The following is a 15,973-nucleotide window of genomic DNA, read 5'->3' as shown; positions in this document are numbered from 1 at the left end:
TTGTGAAAAACCAGATGTCAACGAGAAATACTTTCTTTAAAAGTAAACTGGAGGAGCTGAATGTTCATGAAATATGCTGGGCTTTGTTCCACTTTAGCAAACTATTCAGGAAATGGGAAGAAATTGGAACCACATAAAATCCCCCTAGAGAAAGAAGGCACATTCTGATTAGGGGACAACAGTGCAGTCTTCCCTGGGACTGAAGAAGCTCGCTCCTGCATCGCTAGACATCCTTCCCGCTCCCTGTACCTTTACCTATATGTGCCATAAGGAGGGGTCCTGCCAGCCCCAGTGCAGATGAGGGAACCCAGGCCTGGAGGACTGGGGAGCCGGCCCCAGCTCAGAGCTCGGGGCAGCCCACTGAACCTGCCCGCCTCCAGGAGCCTGAATTGTCTGGCCACGGTGGCCGCCACACTCCAGCCCAGCAGCTGGGCCCTGGCCAGGCGCTGGGTGAACGCAGAGAGCAGCCCAGTGACTCACCTCAGCTCCCAGCCCAGGCTGTGTGGGCGGGAGGGGCTCGGAGGGGCCAGCAGCAAGCCTTCCCAGACACAGCTCAGCACTGCACCTTTCCAGCCCTCCTCAAAGAGACGTGTGGATGTGAATTGGAAGAAAAGACATTCACAGACAAAGAATGAAAAGCGAGGCCCCACATGTGGACAAAGGCCATTTTCGGGGCTCCCTCCATTAGAAGGCCCCCTGAGAACTCAGAAACTGGTGATTCCTCTGAAGCTGGCCCAGAGAGAAGGCTCAGCACAGGGCTGGTGTGTACATGGATGGATGAGCGAGTTAGCAGTGGGTGATGCTAGGTGCGGGGCTGGTTTGTAGCTAGATGGATGAGTGAGCGAGCAGGTGGGTGATGCTGCAAAGTCATTTCCATCAGAAAGCCCAGGTTTCTCGAATCCTGCTCTCCCCTGGGAAAGCCCTCCCATGGTTCAACCTACCCCAGAGTCATTTGTCTTTGTTGAAAGCTGAGCAAACCCATCTCATGGGTTTCTTGTTTTGTCTTGTTTTGTTTTGTTTTACTGGGTGAGATGAGGCTGGGATCATCAAGGATGCTATTTAAATGCCCTAATTCAATTTGGGAATGGGTGTTTTCTCACCACGGAGTACCCTGGCTCCTGGCTGACCCAGTGGCCCCACCATGGAGGCGTGGGTGTCACCAGGACCTGGCTGCACAGCCACGACCATGAGTCAGCGGCTGCTAGACTGCTTTCCCTCTGCCCAGGACTCCTCTCAGGCAAGAAACAAATCTGTCTGTCTCTCTGGCAGCCAGCTCTTTTCTCTGCAGATATGTGCCATAATCCCCACCCCACGGGGTGGAGATTAATTAGTGCGTTAAAGAGCTTCCCAGGTTACTCGTGGAGCCGGCAGTGGGCCAGGGAGCCCAGATCCTCACTTACCAGCTTTGCGAGGACAGAGGGACTCGACTCTCCCCAGATTCCCCAGCAGGAAAGCTAGGCCTCTGAGCTTCAGGATCCATGACCTCCTGCTAGCTCCTCCTTTCAGAAGTCCTCGGATGTTTACTGAGCATCTACTAAGCACCAGGCGCTTGGGGAGCAACAGGGAATGAAACAGACCAAAGCCCCTGAGCCCCTAGAGTCCATACCCTTAGTGGGCTGGAGGAGACCAGAGAGGAGGCCTGGGGAAGACACGGACACTGGGGCAGGGCAGAGGGGACAGGACTGCGGAGGGATGCATCATTCCCATGGGGTCCATCTGTCCCCATCTCATCCCTCCAGCCGAGTCCTACCTCGAATGGTGTTTTTGTTTTTTTGTTTTTTGTTTGTTTTTGTTTTTGTTTTTTGAGATGGAGTCTCATTCTGTCACCCAGGCTGGAGTGCAGTGGCATGATCTCAGCTCACTGCAACCTCCACCTCCCAGGTTCAAGCAGTTCTCCTGCCTCAGCCTCCCGGATAGCTGGGATTATAGGCGTGTGCCACCACGCCCAGCTAATTTCTTTGTATTTTTAGTAGAGACGGGGTTTCACCATGTTGCCCAGACTGGTCTCGAACTTCCTGACCTCATGTGATCCACCCGCCTCTGCCTCCCAAAGTGCTGGGATTCTGGGCATGAGCCACCGCGTCCGGCCTCAGGGCGTTATTTCTACATGCTCCTGATTCTCTCTGCCTGCTGTTTCTTCAGGAACCCATGAACTTGGATGCAGAAACAATGGCCTCTTTGTTTTCAACCAGCCTCAGCTGAAATTAGGCATTTCCTCCATTATGAAGTAGGCAACAAGTCACAAATGTGTCATCAGTACCTGAGTGTCACCAACAGAAATCACAGCTATCTCCAAGACCAGATCACAGTTGCTATCGATCTCAAAGTATGGCTTACACTCAGCACAACTTCAAAACTATGGAAATCATCACACCTGCTGCTAGTTCTTACGGAAGTGTTACTGAAGAAATACTAAAACTGTATTTTGATAACTTCATTGCCATGAAATTGGTTTCCTCTGGATCTATACTTTGTTTTATGCTAATTATAAAATCCTCATTCTGAGAAAGTTTCATCAGCTTCTCCAGGATTGGGATGGGCAGGAATCTAGGGCACAGAGAGAGCTAAGAGCCCCCGTGCCAGTTTGGGGTCCTCAAAGCCAGAAAACCCCTGGGTGTGTGTCTTTGGTCCACCCAAGGAGCCTAACCCACAGCCAGGTACACAGCAGCCGCCTGACGTCATAGCTGCTGCAGGACTCAAAGTGGATGCCCAGAAGGCCTATTTGATGGTCAAATGAAAAATCAGAAAATAAACTTGGCTGGGGTTAAGTGGTATTGATGGGAATAATTGAGAAAAACATAGGGTTTTTATTGAGTGCTTTATTTTTACAGAGTGCAAATTGAATTACTTTAACTGGTCAATGAGGTAGTCAATTGGGAAAAGTGCCTAAAAGCAGAGGAGGAAGAGAAATGGGCTTGAACTTGGAAGGCAAATGGTTACCCTTAGCAAGCGCGGCCGCGCCGAGCAGTGCCTCCGGGAATGGTCTCCTTTTCCACCCTTGGCGCGGCACCAGCCCAGCCTATTTCTGACTTCCCAAGGTTGACAGATCTGGATTTCCTGGGCTCAGAGAGATACCCCCTCCTTGGGTCACAAGTGGCAGAATTCAGAGGTTATGAGAACAGAACAGGGAAAGGTGACTCCCACGACACAGCCTTGCCACCGTGTCCCTTCTAGGCGCGGGATTGTCCTAATGCCACACATGTTTCTCCTCCTGTGGATTTCCTTGGGGGTTGCAATTGTGCTACTGACCGGCAAGTGGGTACAACACAAGGCAGCAACAAGAGTGACTTCTGATGCAGATAAAACCTCAGGCTCAATCAAAAACTTAACATAAGCCAGGCATGGTGGCTCACGCCTATAATCTCAACACTTTTGGAGGCTGAGGCGGGTGGATTGCTTGAGCTTAGGAGTTCAAGACCAGCCTGGGCAATACAGCAAAACCCCCATCTCTACTAAAAAATACAAAAATTAGCCAGGTGTGGTGGTGTGCACCTGCACTCCCAGCTATTTGGGAGGCTGAGGTGAGAGAATCGCTTAGTCAGAGGAGGTTGAGGCTGCAGTGAGCTGTGACCGCATCACTGCACTCCAGCCTAGGCAACAGGGCAAGACCCAGTCTCAAGAAGAAAAAAAACTGACGTAGGATTACCATAAGATCTAGCAATCCCACTTCTGGGCATTTACCCAAAACGACTGAAAGCAGGGACTCGAAAAAATATCTGCACACCCATGTTCACAGCAGCCTAATTCACACTACCCAAAAGGTGGAAACAACCCAAACGCCCATCCACAGATGCATGAAGAAAGGAAATGTGTAGTGTCCATACAGTGGAATATTACTCAGCCATAAAAAAGGAAGGAAATTCTGGCACCTGCTACAGCCTGGGCGAACCTTCAGGACATCATGCTAAGTGAAATAAACCTGACACAAAATGACAAATGTGTACGGTTCCACCCATATGAGGCCATTAGAGCATCAAATTCATAGAGACAGAAAGTAGACTGTGAGTGGCGGGGGTGGAGGAGGGTGATAGGGGTTAGTGTTTAAGAGGGGCAGAGTTTCCATTTGGGAAGATGAGAACGTTCTGGAGAAGAATGGTGGTCACAGCTGCACAACACTGTGAATGCATTGAATGCCCCCAGAACCATACACTGAAAAAGCATTAAAACAGTGAATTTATGTTACATATATTTTACCACAATTTTAAAAATAGTAATAAAGAAAAAAGAATTTTTTTTGAGGCAGAGTCTTGCTCTGTCGCCCAGGCCAGAGTGCAGTGGCACGATCTCGGCTCACTACAATCTCCGTCTCCCTGATTCAAGCGATTCTTCTGCCTCAGCCTTCCAAGCAGCTGGGATTACAGGCATGTGCCATCACGCTCGGCTAATTTTGTATTTTTACAAATTTTCACCATGTTGGCCAGGCTGGTCTCAAACTCCTGACCTTAGGTAATCCACCTGCCTCGGCCTCCCAAAGTGTTGGGATTACAGGCGTGAGCCACCACGCCCAGCCAGCAAAAAGAATTTTAAAAAGAACTCAGGCTCAAGAGTGAAGGAATTCAAACCACATCTCAGATCCTCACTAGCTGTGTGACTGGGGGCAAGTCCTCCTGCCACACCGAACCTTATTTTCCATTGCTGCAAAATGCATATAATCATGATATCTACTGTGTAGGTCTCTGTTTAGGAGCAAATGAGACAAATGGGCATGACGTGCCTAACGCAGCATCCGGCACCTAGATAGGGGCTGTGATTATTAACTTTATTATTACTAATCAGCAGTTCCATGTAAATAGTGAGGGATTATTATTATAAGGTAAAATTACATCAGAAGCAGAAGCTGGGAGGTGATCCTAACTGCTGGATCTCCCCGGCTGAGGCCTAGGAGATGTTATCGCTACGTCTGATGCTTCAGAAATATGCACGGCGAAGAAGCCTCATAAAGAATTCTTTCTGAATTAAAATTGATCTGAATGGAAGCGGCCACACTCTGCCTGGCTCTTTTCTTTCTCTAATTTGAACTTCATTTATCTGAGCGTCAGGAAATGGTGACTTGCAAGAAATGTGCTCGGTGTGAGTCAAGGCGAGCTCAACATTGCAGGAAATTATCTGCTTTTGCAAGAAAATTACTAAGGAAGGAGAGTGCTGTTATTTTAAGATCTTCGAGCTGGTGTGAGAAGAAACTAATTAAATGATTGTAATTTTCTGTGCAAATACAGTAACTGACTGCTGTAGAAATGCAAAATAAGAAGGAGATTTTCCACCTCAAAAGGACACTGGAGTTTTACCTTTTATTCCAGTCTTCCAAGGAGAGTCCTCACTCACTCAAGTATCCCTATTCCATTTTTTTAATGACAAATGGAGCTTAATTGGAATAGAGGTGACAAGCACCATAGGCCTTCTGGGAAGCTGTCCCGAGTCATGAGGCTGAATGGAAAAGACGTTGCTGCTGCCCTCAGCGGGCTGTATATCAATCAGCAGTGAGCAAGTTGCCTAAGTCTGTGTTTTACAGCCTTGCAGAGCAGGTCACGGATGGTCTGCGCTTGTGGGAACCTGCTGGGAGTGGGGAGAGAGGTCCAGGGCATTCCCCACCCCCACCACCCACTTAGACTGACAGCCCCATGTCTGCACTTCTTCTACACCCAGAATCCAAGCTCACATCCAGGACGGGGCTTTCCAAGAAAAAGCAGGATGTGAACCAATGCAGAACACATGCCTTCACCTTTCCAACGCTACAGACGGAGACCTTGCCCTCCCGGTGGCCAGAGCCAGGGATCTCTGCTCTCTGGACTTCCAAAAGGGGAGGATGTCAGTCAGGAACAGCAGCTGCAGCACAGCCAGGCTTCTCAGGTCATGGGCATCCCTGCAATCCACAGAGCACCCACCCAAACTAGGGACTAAGGAGGGGCGAGGACAAAGTGGGCCATTCGTAAGAACCTATAAATAACTCATCCTTTGGAGTCTGAAAAAAGAAAGACAAGGCGGCCCCAAAAGAGGAGGCAACGTACAAGCTTCCCCTCCATTTCTTCCTGCATCGGAAAAGGCACAGGGGTTCTCTGCAGCGTCCCAGCTGATTCGCCCGTCACTCCAGTCTGCTCTCCATCGAATCATCTGCACAAGTCTTAGCCTGACTCTGAAAAATCACCATAAAATAAAGTAACAGCTACGCCGAGAGGCCCACGCAAGCTCTGGGCTGCCTCCTCATCTGAGGGGCGTGCCGAGGAATGAGGCTAATTTATGACCTCTTTAGAATACTCTCAGGAACCTTCACGCAACTACAAATTAAATCGCCCTTTATTAAAGTAAAAGTGGATTTGTGAAATGTGCTCAGCAACTTTATTAACAGCACTGTCTCTATGACTTCGAGCCAGGCTTCTTGATCAACGCACGAGTCTCTCCTCTGCCCATGAGCGCTCCAGGCTGCTCCAGCCCCTAGGCCTCTCCTTCAGCCTTAATATTCTCACCATTCCAACCTCCTCCTCAGCCCGGGACTCTACTCATCCTGCAGAGCAGCTCCGTCTTCACCTCCTCCAGGAAATCTTCCCAGACTTCCCCAGCGCAGATTCACACGGCACCTAGAACGCGCTGGGGTGAATTCCTGTCCAGACCAAACATTTCACCCGCGCAGGGGCCAAGTTTGACTTGGCCCCTCACTGAATCCTCAGCAGCTAACAGCGCTAGGCACACAGAGAAGCTCGGTAAAGAGCTGAGGCCAACAGCCACCACGAGCCGGGCCTTGAGCTAGTTTCAAGAAGACAGTGAAGATGCAAGTGAGGTCGACACTCTTAGGAAACAAGATGAAGGAGGACATTGGTGGCTCTGCTGGCCAGGCCCCCATCCATGGAGTGTGTGGCCCCAGCACTGGCCTGACACACAGGAACCATGATCCTCGTTTGATAAATGAGGAAAAAGGCTCAGAGAGGTTCAGTCCTCATCCAAGCGTGAACAGCAGGCACGGGTGAGACCAGCTGTGCCTGAAGCTCAACTCTCATGGAAATCTGCCTCCTTCATTACTACTTGAAAGAGGCTGCAGTGAGGTTCTTGGGCTGGGCATTCCAAAGTCTCTTCTGCTTCATTCCCGGTCTCCATTCATATAAATAAAATACAAATAAATTAGCAAATGTGTACTAAGCATAAACAACGTCCAAGTTGGTAGTGACCTTGGAGAGGGTCTGGTCCTGACGCTCATCTTACAGATGGGGAAACTGAGGCCTGGGGAAGCGTGGCTACATGGGTGGCCAGCATGATGGGAAGGGAGGAGTGAGTGCCCAGCTGAGTGCTGCAGGGAGAGAACCCAGGGCTCCGCAGGGAGGAGAGGGAAGGCAGCACTAGTGTGTTGGAGGGCAGGGGAGGGACCCCGGGGTCAGAGCCAGAGGCCATGTGGAACAGCATGGAGTGCACCCCTGGGTCCGGCTGGGATCTGGGCTCACAACCACAACTCTGGACCCCTCAGTCGGCCCCTGGTGGTCCCGCTTCCCACCCCAAACCGCAAGTCCCTGCAGTGGCCTGGAGCATGGACATAGAGCCTCCTTTTGAGCACTTCCAGCGAGGGGGGATCGGGGCCTCCAGAGCAGCACGAGAGCCCATCCACGTTGCTGCCCTGCACGCGGGGCAACTGAAGACAATCCAGCCTCCCCCACCTCTGCGCTTCCCCACTGTGCACCAGAGGGGTGGACTTCCAGCCCAAAGCCAGTTTCTATCCCATAACCCCTCCTGCTCGCATTCCCTGGGAGTGTCGGCCCCTCAGGCAAGGACCCAGCAAGGCAGGGCACCTTAAGTCAGGTGAACTGATTTTGGGGAGTGGGAGAGTGGGTTTGGGAGCTTCTCAGGGGTCCTCAGAAGCAACAGGAACAGACCAGCACTTGAGGGGGTGCAGAGAGAGGACAGAACATGGGGGATCCACAGTCAAGGTCTCATCTGTTGAACTTGGATGAGAATACAAACGAAGGCAGCTCCCCATCCCAGAGTGGCCCGCCCCACCCAGGCCAGGGAAGCGGGTCTACGCAGCTCCCCACCCCAGAGTGGCCCGCACCACCCAGGCCACAGGGTGGGTCTGTGAAGGCCAGACCACAGCAACAGCCTCCCTCGGACCCCAGCCAGGAAACACCATGGGCAGGAGCCCTGCTCAGAGAGACCCTGCTTCACAGCACAGGCAATGGCCACGGGCAGCCCCTCCACCAGGCTCACCTGCCCTCTACACCTCAGAGATCTCTGCTGCTCCCCTCAGCCACACCTCCCCAGCCTTGCCAGTCATCCTCATCCTCCCTCACCTGTGGCCCATGTGACCCCCTCCCCAGGTGAACTGAGCTTCCCCTGCCCCACCTTGCTCTCCCTGCACTGTGCCTCCACACCGGCCCCACTTCGCTCCTCCTGAATTGCATCCCTGGGGCTCTCTGCCCCCACCCCGCTTTGGACCACAAGCACTTCAAGAGAAGGAGCCCATCCCACTGGCTCCAGGCCCTTCCTCTGCACCCCAGGGCTGACACCCGAAACACGATGACGAAACTAGGGCCCAGGTCGAGAGAGAGCACGGCTCCCCATCCTCCCGGCTCACAGGAGAGTCAGAAGGACGGGGACTTCCGCAAAGTGCACCCAGCAGACCCCATGGGTAAGCACCCAGGAAACAAGGCCTGCCGGCTGCTTTGGAGGCAAATATGAGGCCACGTGGAGGGTTCTGGGCACAACACCCTCCCCTTCCTGCTGGGAGCTCTCAACCCATGCTCTGAGTGTCGAGTGACTGGGGCGAGGGCAGAAGCCCTGGGTCACCGTGCGAGCCTGTGGTTTGCACGCCGAGACTTCCCTAGACTCAGCCCGCCCTCTGCATGTCCCCATGTGCTGCCGCCTCTCTCCACACAGAGTCCCCGGCTCCCTCATGGTTCTTCATCCAGCCGCCAGGCCCAGGGTCCCGGACAGGCTTGCCCCACCAGCAGCCAGCTCCTAACAGCAAGTATGACAGGCACTCACCCCTGGTCACCACATCCCTTGACCTCTGCCTGCTTCTGTCTCTCTCCAGGTGGCCGCTGGACACCCTTGGTGATGAGCTGTCACGACAGAGATGCACTTCCTCTGGACGGAGGCCCAGCACTCACAGGCAGACCAGCCACAGCTCAGCCACCGGGGGCCACACCTCAGGCTCCAATCCAGCCTCCACCCCAAATGCTGGGAGGCCCACACCGTGGGGGCCTAGAATTCCAGAGTAACGCACAGCAAGTTCAGCATACTTAAATACAAAACCCCAAGCTTGGAGCCACCAAGCTGTCCTCTAAGGTGGACTGGAGTTGACATCACAAAACCACAAGAATCGGACACGAGGCTTCAAGTCAGCTTTGTCGTGGATTTGAGCCCGTTCATTTAAGAACTCACATGGTCTCTGCACTCTGGAGGCTGGCCTGGAGCCTAGAAGCCCAGCACCACCCAGGACAGAGAGGCCTGCAGAGCCGGGGCAGCCACGTCCTGTGCGCCCAGCCACGCACCTCTCTCCAGCCCACTCTCCTCTCCCTCGGCCCCCTCCGCAGCCTTGGTCCAAGCCTCCCTCTGGCAGCAGCTCCTCCCTGAGCCTCTGTCCAGATGTCTCACCCTGCAGCCCTCACCAGCCCCATCCCCCACAGTGCCTCCAGGGCTGTTTCTTGATATCATTCTCTGAGCTCCTGCTGTGGGCCAGGCTCTGATCTGAGCATTTGACATGGAAGATCTCACTTCACCTGCACCACAAACCTATGAGCCTTTACTTCTCCCATTTTCAAGATATGGTCACTGAAGTCCAGAGAATTTAGTCCATTTGCCCTGGATCCCAGAGCCAGAGAGTGGCAGGGCCAGGATACAGACCCGGGCAGGCTGCCTCTGAAGCTCAATTGCAATGTCCACCACTCGTCACTGCGACACGGACTCTTCAGCCTCACATCTGGGGTCCATCGGGAGCTGACTTTTTAATCTATTTTTTCCAAACTTCTTTTCTATGGTTTGTCTCCATGCACAATGCATTCACTCTCACTTTATATAACACACACATATCTTCAAAATTCCTACCCCCCAGACCTTGCTCAAGTTGGAATGTTGTTTTCTGGAATGTTCTCCATCTCCTATACACTCCACCTACTCATTCTTTAGGTCAGCCTTGATGCCACCTCTTCCATGCAGTCTTCCCTGATTTCCCCATCAGCGTTATCAGGAGAGGGTGACACTTGCCCCCTCATATCCTAGCTGTTCATGTCCATCTGCTGTCTCCCACTAGACTACTCTGAGATCCACTACTAAACTCAGGAGATGCAAAGGAAGCTGAGACCCCTTCCCTGCTATTAGGGTCTGAACTGTGTCCCCCCCCCCCCACCAAAATCCATACGTTGAAGTCCTTAGCACTTCAAAATTGTGACTATATTTGGAAGCAGGGCCTTTAAAGAGGTAACTAAGTTAAAATGAGGTGGTTAGAATAAGCCCTGATCCAATATGACTGGTGCCCTTACAAGAAATGGAGATGAGGACACAGACACACACAGAGGGAAGACCATGTGGAGACATGGGAGAAGGTGGCATCTGCGAGCCCAGGAGAGAGGCCGCAGAAGGAATCAGCCTGGACAATACCTTGATCTCTGACTTCCAGCTTCCAGGACTGCAAGAAAATACATTTCTGTTGCTTCAGCCACATAGTCTGTGGCACTTTGCCCTGGCAGCCCTAGAAAGAAAATTCACCTGCCCTCCAGGAACTCGACACCTGGCAGATGTCATGATGGAATTCTCACGCAAACTTGGGGAGAGGCCATGGGTAGTATAGTAGAAGAAGCTGCCACAGACCATTAGTTCTTGACCTCTTAACTCAGAGAAACAAGTTTCAGAAGCTCTTCTGATGTGTAGCTCTAGCTCTCTGGGTATAAAATATACACAAATATCGGGTTCATCAAGATTGCAGAACAGAGAGTGTGGGTAGTCTGCTCAGAATCACCTCTGCATTCAACTGCCTTGGATACCACTAACCATGTAGGCGCAGCACAGAGCAGATTTGGAAAATGGGCAGAGGGAGGGGAGGGAGAGGGAAGGGGGAGGGGAGGGGAAGGGAGGGCAGGGGAGGGAGGTGCTGATCTTCTCGGGGAACAATGACAGAGGTGAACAAACTGGACCAGGCTGCAGGAAGCTCACGTTCAAGTCAAATGATACATTCAGCTTCAAAGTTGAGGATCAAGTGCCTTGTGGGAAGGAGCCCAGGTGAGCTGTGCTTAAAATAAGCACAATAAGCCCACGATTTCCCAGAAACATTAAGAACAGGATGGGGCACAGCACATTCCCCATAGGAATAACACGAAACCGCAACCCCAGAGGCTGAGAGCCACACTCTGTAATATTTATCCACCTTCAAATAGCACCGCTGCCTCCAAGGGCAGCTCCGGAGACGCAAAACCCAGAGCTGTGTGTGCACAGCCCACTCTAGATCCATAAAAACGCAATACCTCTTGGTTTCAATGAAACATTAATTTCACACATAACAATTTGTTTCTACAGCTAAACGTCAGACAGGGAGGCGGTGTTTGAACTTCCAAGCAAGTCCCCTTCTCTATCTCCATGGGAGCAGGCAGAACCAAGCCGTTGGAAGGAAAACCCACATAATGTTAAACGGAGCTGTAGCAATGGGGGCTTAAATCCTGGGACTGCTTCTTGTGGGATGCTCTCAAAAGCCAGGTTTTAAAGTCCATCCCCCTCATCAAATGCTCCTTTCAATTTTGAAGAACACCTGATATGGTAAAGTAAACACGCTCTCTGTTCATGTTGACCACATCTGCAGAGGGCGGCAAGCAAGTTGAGGAAAGAAAACGTTAAGAAGACTGCTCAGCAAACCAGCCGTGTGAGTTTCTGTCTGGTTGTAGCTTTCAAAGATGGTGCTTTCAAGCAGACGTGAAACCCACTGCCAAATCCTGGCTGAAATCTTTAGTCCTGTGGTTGCAAGATGAGACTAGAGGGAGCAGAGTACATTTCTAAGACACGGCGTGTGCTGAGAAAACAATACTACGCACGCAACAAGCACTAAGGCAATGATTTTTTCTTTTAAAGCAGTTTTACTTAGTTAGCTCAAGATAACAGCCTTCTTGCCTCTTCTGAGTTTTCTCAGGCAAGGTCAAACTCCTGCAGCCTCGCCTGCTCCCCGAGGTACAGGATGATCAGGTCTTCCCTGACTGCCCAGTCCAGAGAATGGGTGTGTGAGAGAGGCAGGAGTGGAAGGTGTTGAAGCCCAATGCCTGGTCCAGCATCTGACCCCACACACACCCACACCCACTACTCACAATGAGGGTGTCCTGGCTTCTACTCCCCGAGTGTTCGCTAAGTGTCAGGCTATGCCCGGTGTGCCACACCTCAGCCCTGCCCCTCGCCTCATGCTGACCAGAGGACATCCATCCCTTAAAGCTCCTCTCTGGTTCCTTGGACTTGCTGTCCTCACTAAAGAGAAGCCAACATTGGCCCCCACTCACAACCCTCCCCCACAACACACACACACACACCTGCCAGCAGTGAGGACGCAAGCCCACCCAGTCACAGAGGAGTCACCCAACCCAGCTGCCGCCCTCAAGGAGCAAAGCCACATGGGCTCCTCTGACAGCCCCCCACTCCCAGTGCCCCATCCCTGCTGGCCCAAGCTCCCTCCTCAACTCTCTCCCAGGAAGCTGCCCTGCACCCAGACTGTGAGGTCAGGACAGGGGCAGGCTGGATGTCAGCCTATCCCCTCACATGGGGCTCCTCTACCCCCTCCCCAGGAAGCTAAATGACAAAGGGGCAGGAGCAAGCTTCAGGATCAACCACCTCGGCAGATGGGGTAGGGGATTAGAGCTTTCTGGCCCTGCGGGATTTGCTTTTTGTATTTATTTGGTCCTTTGAGCTCTCAGTTTCTGGGTTGCCTTTGCACCTGAGTTAGACCTTATGGTACAGCAGACACCGTTTGTTCACAAGTACCTGGCATCTGACCCCTCTCTCAAGGTGCAGATGGAGAGAACTCTTCTAGGGCTCTTTTAGGGAGGTGGCACCTGCCACCTCTGCAAGGCACCCCAACCGGCACCCTGACTGCCCCCTGCTGGCCCACTGCACCCAGGGAGCCAGCTCTCCCCTCGAAGGGCTGCTAGTCAGGCTGGAGATGCCAGAAATGACCCAAGACCAGACACTTGGCACCTGTACCCTGATAGATGCTGGCTGGTTGGGGAGCTGGGCTCTAGGCCGACTAAATTCATTCAGTGCTGCCCCTACCCCTGCCCCAACATATTCATCTGCCCACCTCATCCCTCCTCCAGCACAAATCACAGCTGGCTGGGAGTAGCCCAGCAAAGCTGGACAGAGGAGATGGGCACAAGTGACCAGCCAGATTATGCCCTTTCCTGGCTCCAGAGGCCAGTGCTCCCCACCCATGCCACTGCCAGTGCATATAGGAACCCTGGCCCTTTGGGAAGCGAGAAGAGGCCTCCTAGGGGACCCCAGGAGACAGCAAGGCACAGAAATGAGGGGAGGCTTCCATCTCCCCTCCCCATACAAATGTACCCTCCTCTGGGGATTCATGGCTGCCACCTCCCTATCCCAATCCTTCTCTGGAACCTGCAAAACTAGAGCCCCACCAGAGGCTGCCCCAGGGTGACTTCAGAGTGGCCCTTGGCCCTTTTGCGGGGGTGGGGGGAAGTGGGGAGTGAGGTTGAGGCAGCCCCCAGGGGAATAATCTAAAGGGACCCTCTGCCTCCTGCATGCACCACCAAAGGCCAGAGGAGGCAGGATTTGGGAAGGGTGGGAGCCCCAGGCTGTGGGTGGAGGAACAGGAGGTCCCCAACAGAGGTGGCAAACTTCCAGCTGGAGCAAAGCCAGAGTAGCCGGGAAGGTGGGGGGAGGGCAGGGAGTTTGCTGTGCCAGCGCCACACAGGTCTCCAGCACAGTGTGGGTATGAACCCAAGGGGGTACGCGGGTCCCAGTGCATCCAGGCGGGGCGACCGGCAGCAAGAGCTCAAGACAGCCGCAGGTCGCACTAGAGTACCCCGGGGAGAGGGGTAACCCAGAAATCCCAGAGTCCCAGAATAGGATTCGAGCTGACCGGGGAAGTCCCGGAGCCTGCGGAGGCGCCACCGCGGAGTCCCTGGTAGACCAGGGAGGGAAGGATCCCGGAGCCCAAAATCCCAGAACGCGACGCTCAGCTGGTGGAGTCTGGGGGCAAGGGAGGTAACGCCGAGCTGGGGTGACCCTCAAGGACCTGCAGGCTTCCGAAGGTTCTGGGGTCCTCCTCCGTAACCCAAGACCTGGAGGCCAGTGGGGGAGTATCGGAGGTGGCCCAGGATCCCGAAATCTGCGGGAATGTCCCCTGCGGTGAGATAAGCGTACGAATCTGAGGACCTCTCCCCAAGTAACCAGTGACCAGAGGCCAGTAGGGGCGCGGCCGAGGTGACCCAAGTGCCCAAGTCGCCCAGAACCCGCCCCTGATGACCATAGTGGGGATCTGGGGTGGGGGCCGTGGCGGTCCCGCCCGGGTGTCCCGCGGTGTCCCGGGTAGGGGCCGCGGCGAGCGCGTGGAGGTCACTTACGCTGCTGTTCTCGCCCGTCCAGTGCACCATCGCCTGGTTGTGCGTCGCGTCCCCCTTGAGCACGAACGACGTGCTGATGAGCGAGACCTGCGCCCGCGAAGCCACTCCGGCCAGCGGCGCCGCCCGCTCCCAGCGCCGGTAGCCCGCGGCGGGGGCGCCGTCCTCGCCGGGACCAAGAGCGGGACCGGGACTCGGACCCGGGGCGTCTGGCTCCGTGCCGCGCGCCCGCCGGTCCTCGCCGCCACCGGGCTCCGCGCGCCCCGCGGGAGGGCTCCGCGGCACCCGGGTCAGTTGGGCGTGAGGACCCAGGCGCCCGGGCTCAGGGGAGCGCCCCGCCGCCCCGCAGGCGCCCAGCAGCAGCAGCAGCAGCAGCAGGAGCGGCCGCGAGCGCGGCGAGCGCGGCGGCGGCGGAGCCCCGGGGCTCGGGGCTCGGGCGGTGGGGCCGGGGCCCTTCGGGGCGCGCGAGGGCCCCCGGTGCGCCATGGTCGCCAGGGGCGGCAGCGGAGCCGGCGGCGGGGCGGCGCGGACGAGGGGACCGCGGCCGGGAGAGCAGGAGGGCGCTGGGGAGCGCGAGCGAGAGCGCAGAGAAAGGAGCCGGCGAGGGGAGGGAGCGGCGGGAGGAGGGGACTCGGCGGCCCCGGCGCCACCCGCGACGCCGAGCGCGCACCGCCACCTGCCGGCCGGCCCGCCGCCCAGGCGCTCGTGGGAAGCCCGGCGTACCGGAGCGCGGCCCCACCTCCAGGCCAGGATCCCCTTCCCAGCTCGGTGGTTCCTCCGGTCCTCCTTCCCGGCTCTCCCACCTCTTCCCGTCCTCCCTCCCTCTCTCCAGGTCCAACCACGGTTCTGGGGCTCTGGGCTCCCGCTGGGAACAGCCAGGTCCCTGTCCGGGAGCTGACAGCCTGAGGGAGACAGACCAACCCAAGAGGACACATTTATAGGCAAAAGAACTCTGAGCTAGAACCAGGGCTCCCGGCGCAGATTATAAAGGGTTCTCCTCAAGGGGCCTCTGAAGAGGTGGCAGTGGAGAGGGGGTGAAGCCCATGAAGGTCCCTGGGGAGACCTGCTAGGCGGCCGGAGCGGGGTGGTGGGGGCAGTGCAGAGGCCCCTAAGGTGTCCTCAGCAGAACTGCCCCAAGGACTGCCAGGCCTCTGGCTCAGACATCGGGACGTGCAGTGGCTTCATCTCCCAACCCAGGGGCCACGAGGGAGCTACCCTGAACAGGACAAGCCCCTGTGTGGGGAGGCGTGGGGAGGGGGCAGGGGGTGAGGTCCTAGGGACCTGGTAGGCGCAGTGAGGAATGTGGAAACTGAGGCTCGGAGCACAGCAAGTCCCCACCCAAGGTCTCGTGGCCACTTTAGTTCAGTAGCGATAAAAATGACTTCACAGAGCACCCACCCTGAGTGTCAGACGGGCCTCCAGGAACAAGCACGGCAGGCGCTTCCCGAGGC

The 15,973-nt window shown here is 55.0% G+C and overlaps 1 protein-coding gene across 4 annotated transcripts in view; it reads right to left on the bottom strand.

Moving 5' to 3' along the window:
* SORCS2 (sortilin related VPS10 domain containing receptor 2) overlaps positions 1 to 15,087 on the bottom strand; it is a 552,106-nt gene extending 537,019 nt beyond the window's left edge. Inside the window, exon 1 of one of the 4 annotated variants that reach the window (XM_016951273.4) lies at positions 14,526 to 15,087. In XM_016951273.4, coding sequence (XP_016806762.3) covers positions 14,526 to 15,008 — 483 coding nt within the window. In that variant the 5' untranslated portion in view covers positions 15,009 to 15,087. The remainder of the gene's footprint in view (positions 1 to 14,525) is intronic. The other 3 variants (XM_016951274.4, XM_016951275.4, XM_016951276.4) reach the window with 3 other exon arrangements.
* Between the last annotated feature and the right edge of the window lie 886 nt (positions 15,088 to 15,973).

The sequence above is a fragment of the Pan troglodytes genome, chromosome 3 (assembly GCF_028858775.2).
Source record: "Pan troglodytes isolate AG18354 chromosome 3, NHGRI_mPanTro3-v2.0_pri, whole genome shotgun sequence".
Classification (NCBI taxonomy): domain Eukaryota; kingdom Metazoa; phylum Chordata; class Mammalia; order Primates; family Hominidae; genus Pan; species Pan troglodytes.
This window is presented reverse-complemented; position numbering and strand designations above follow the sequence as displayed.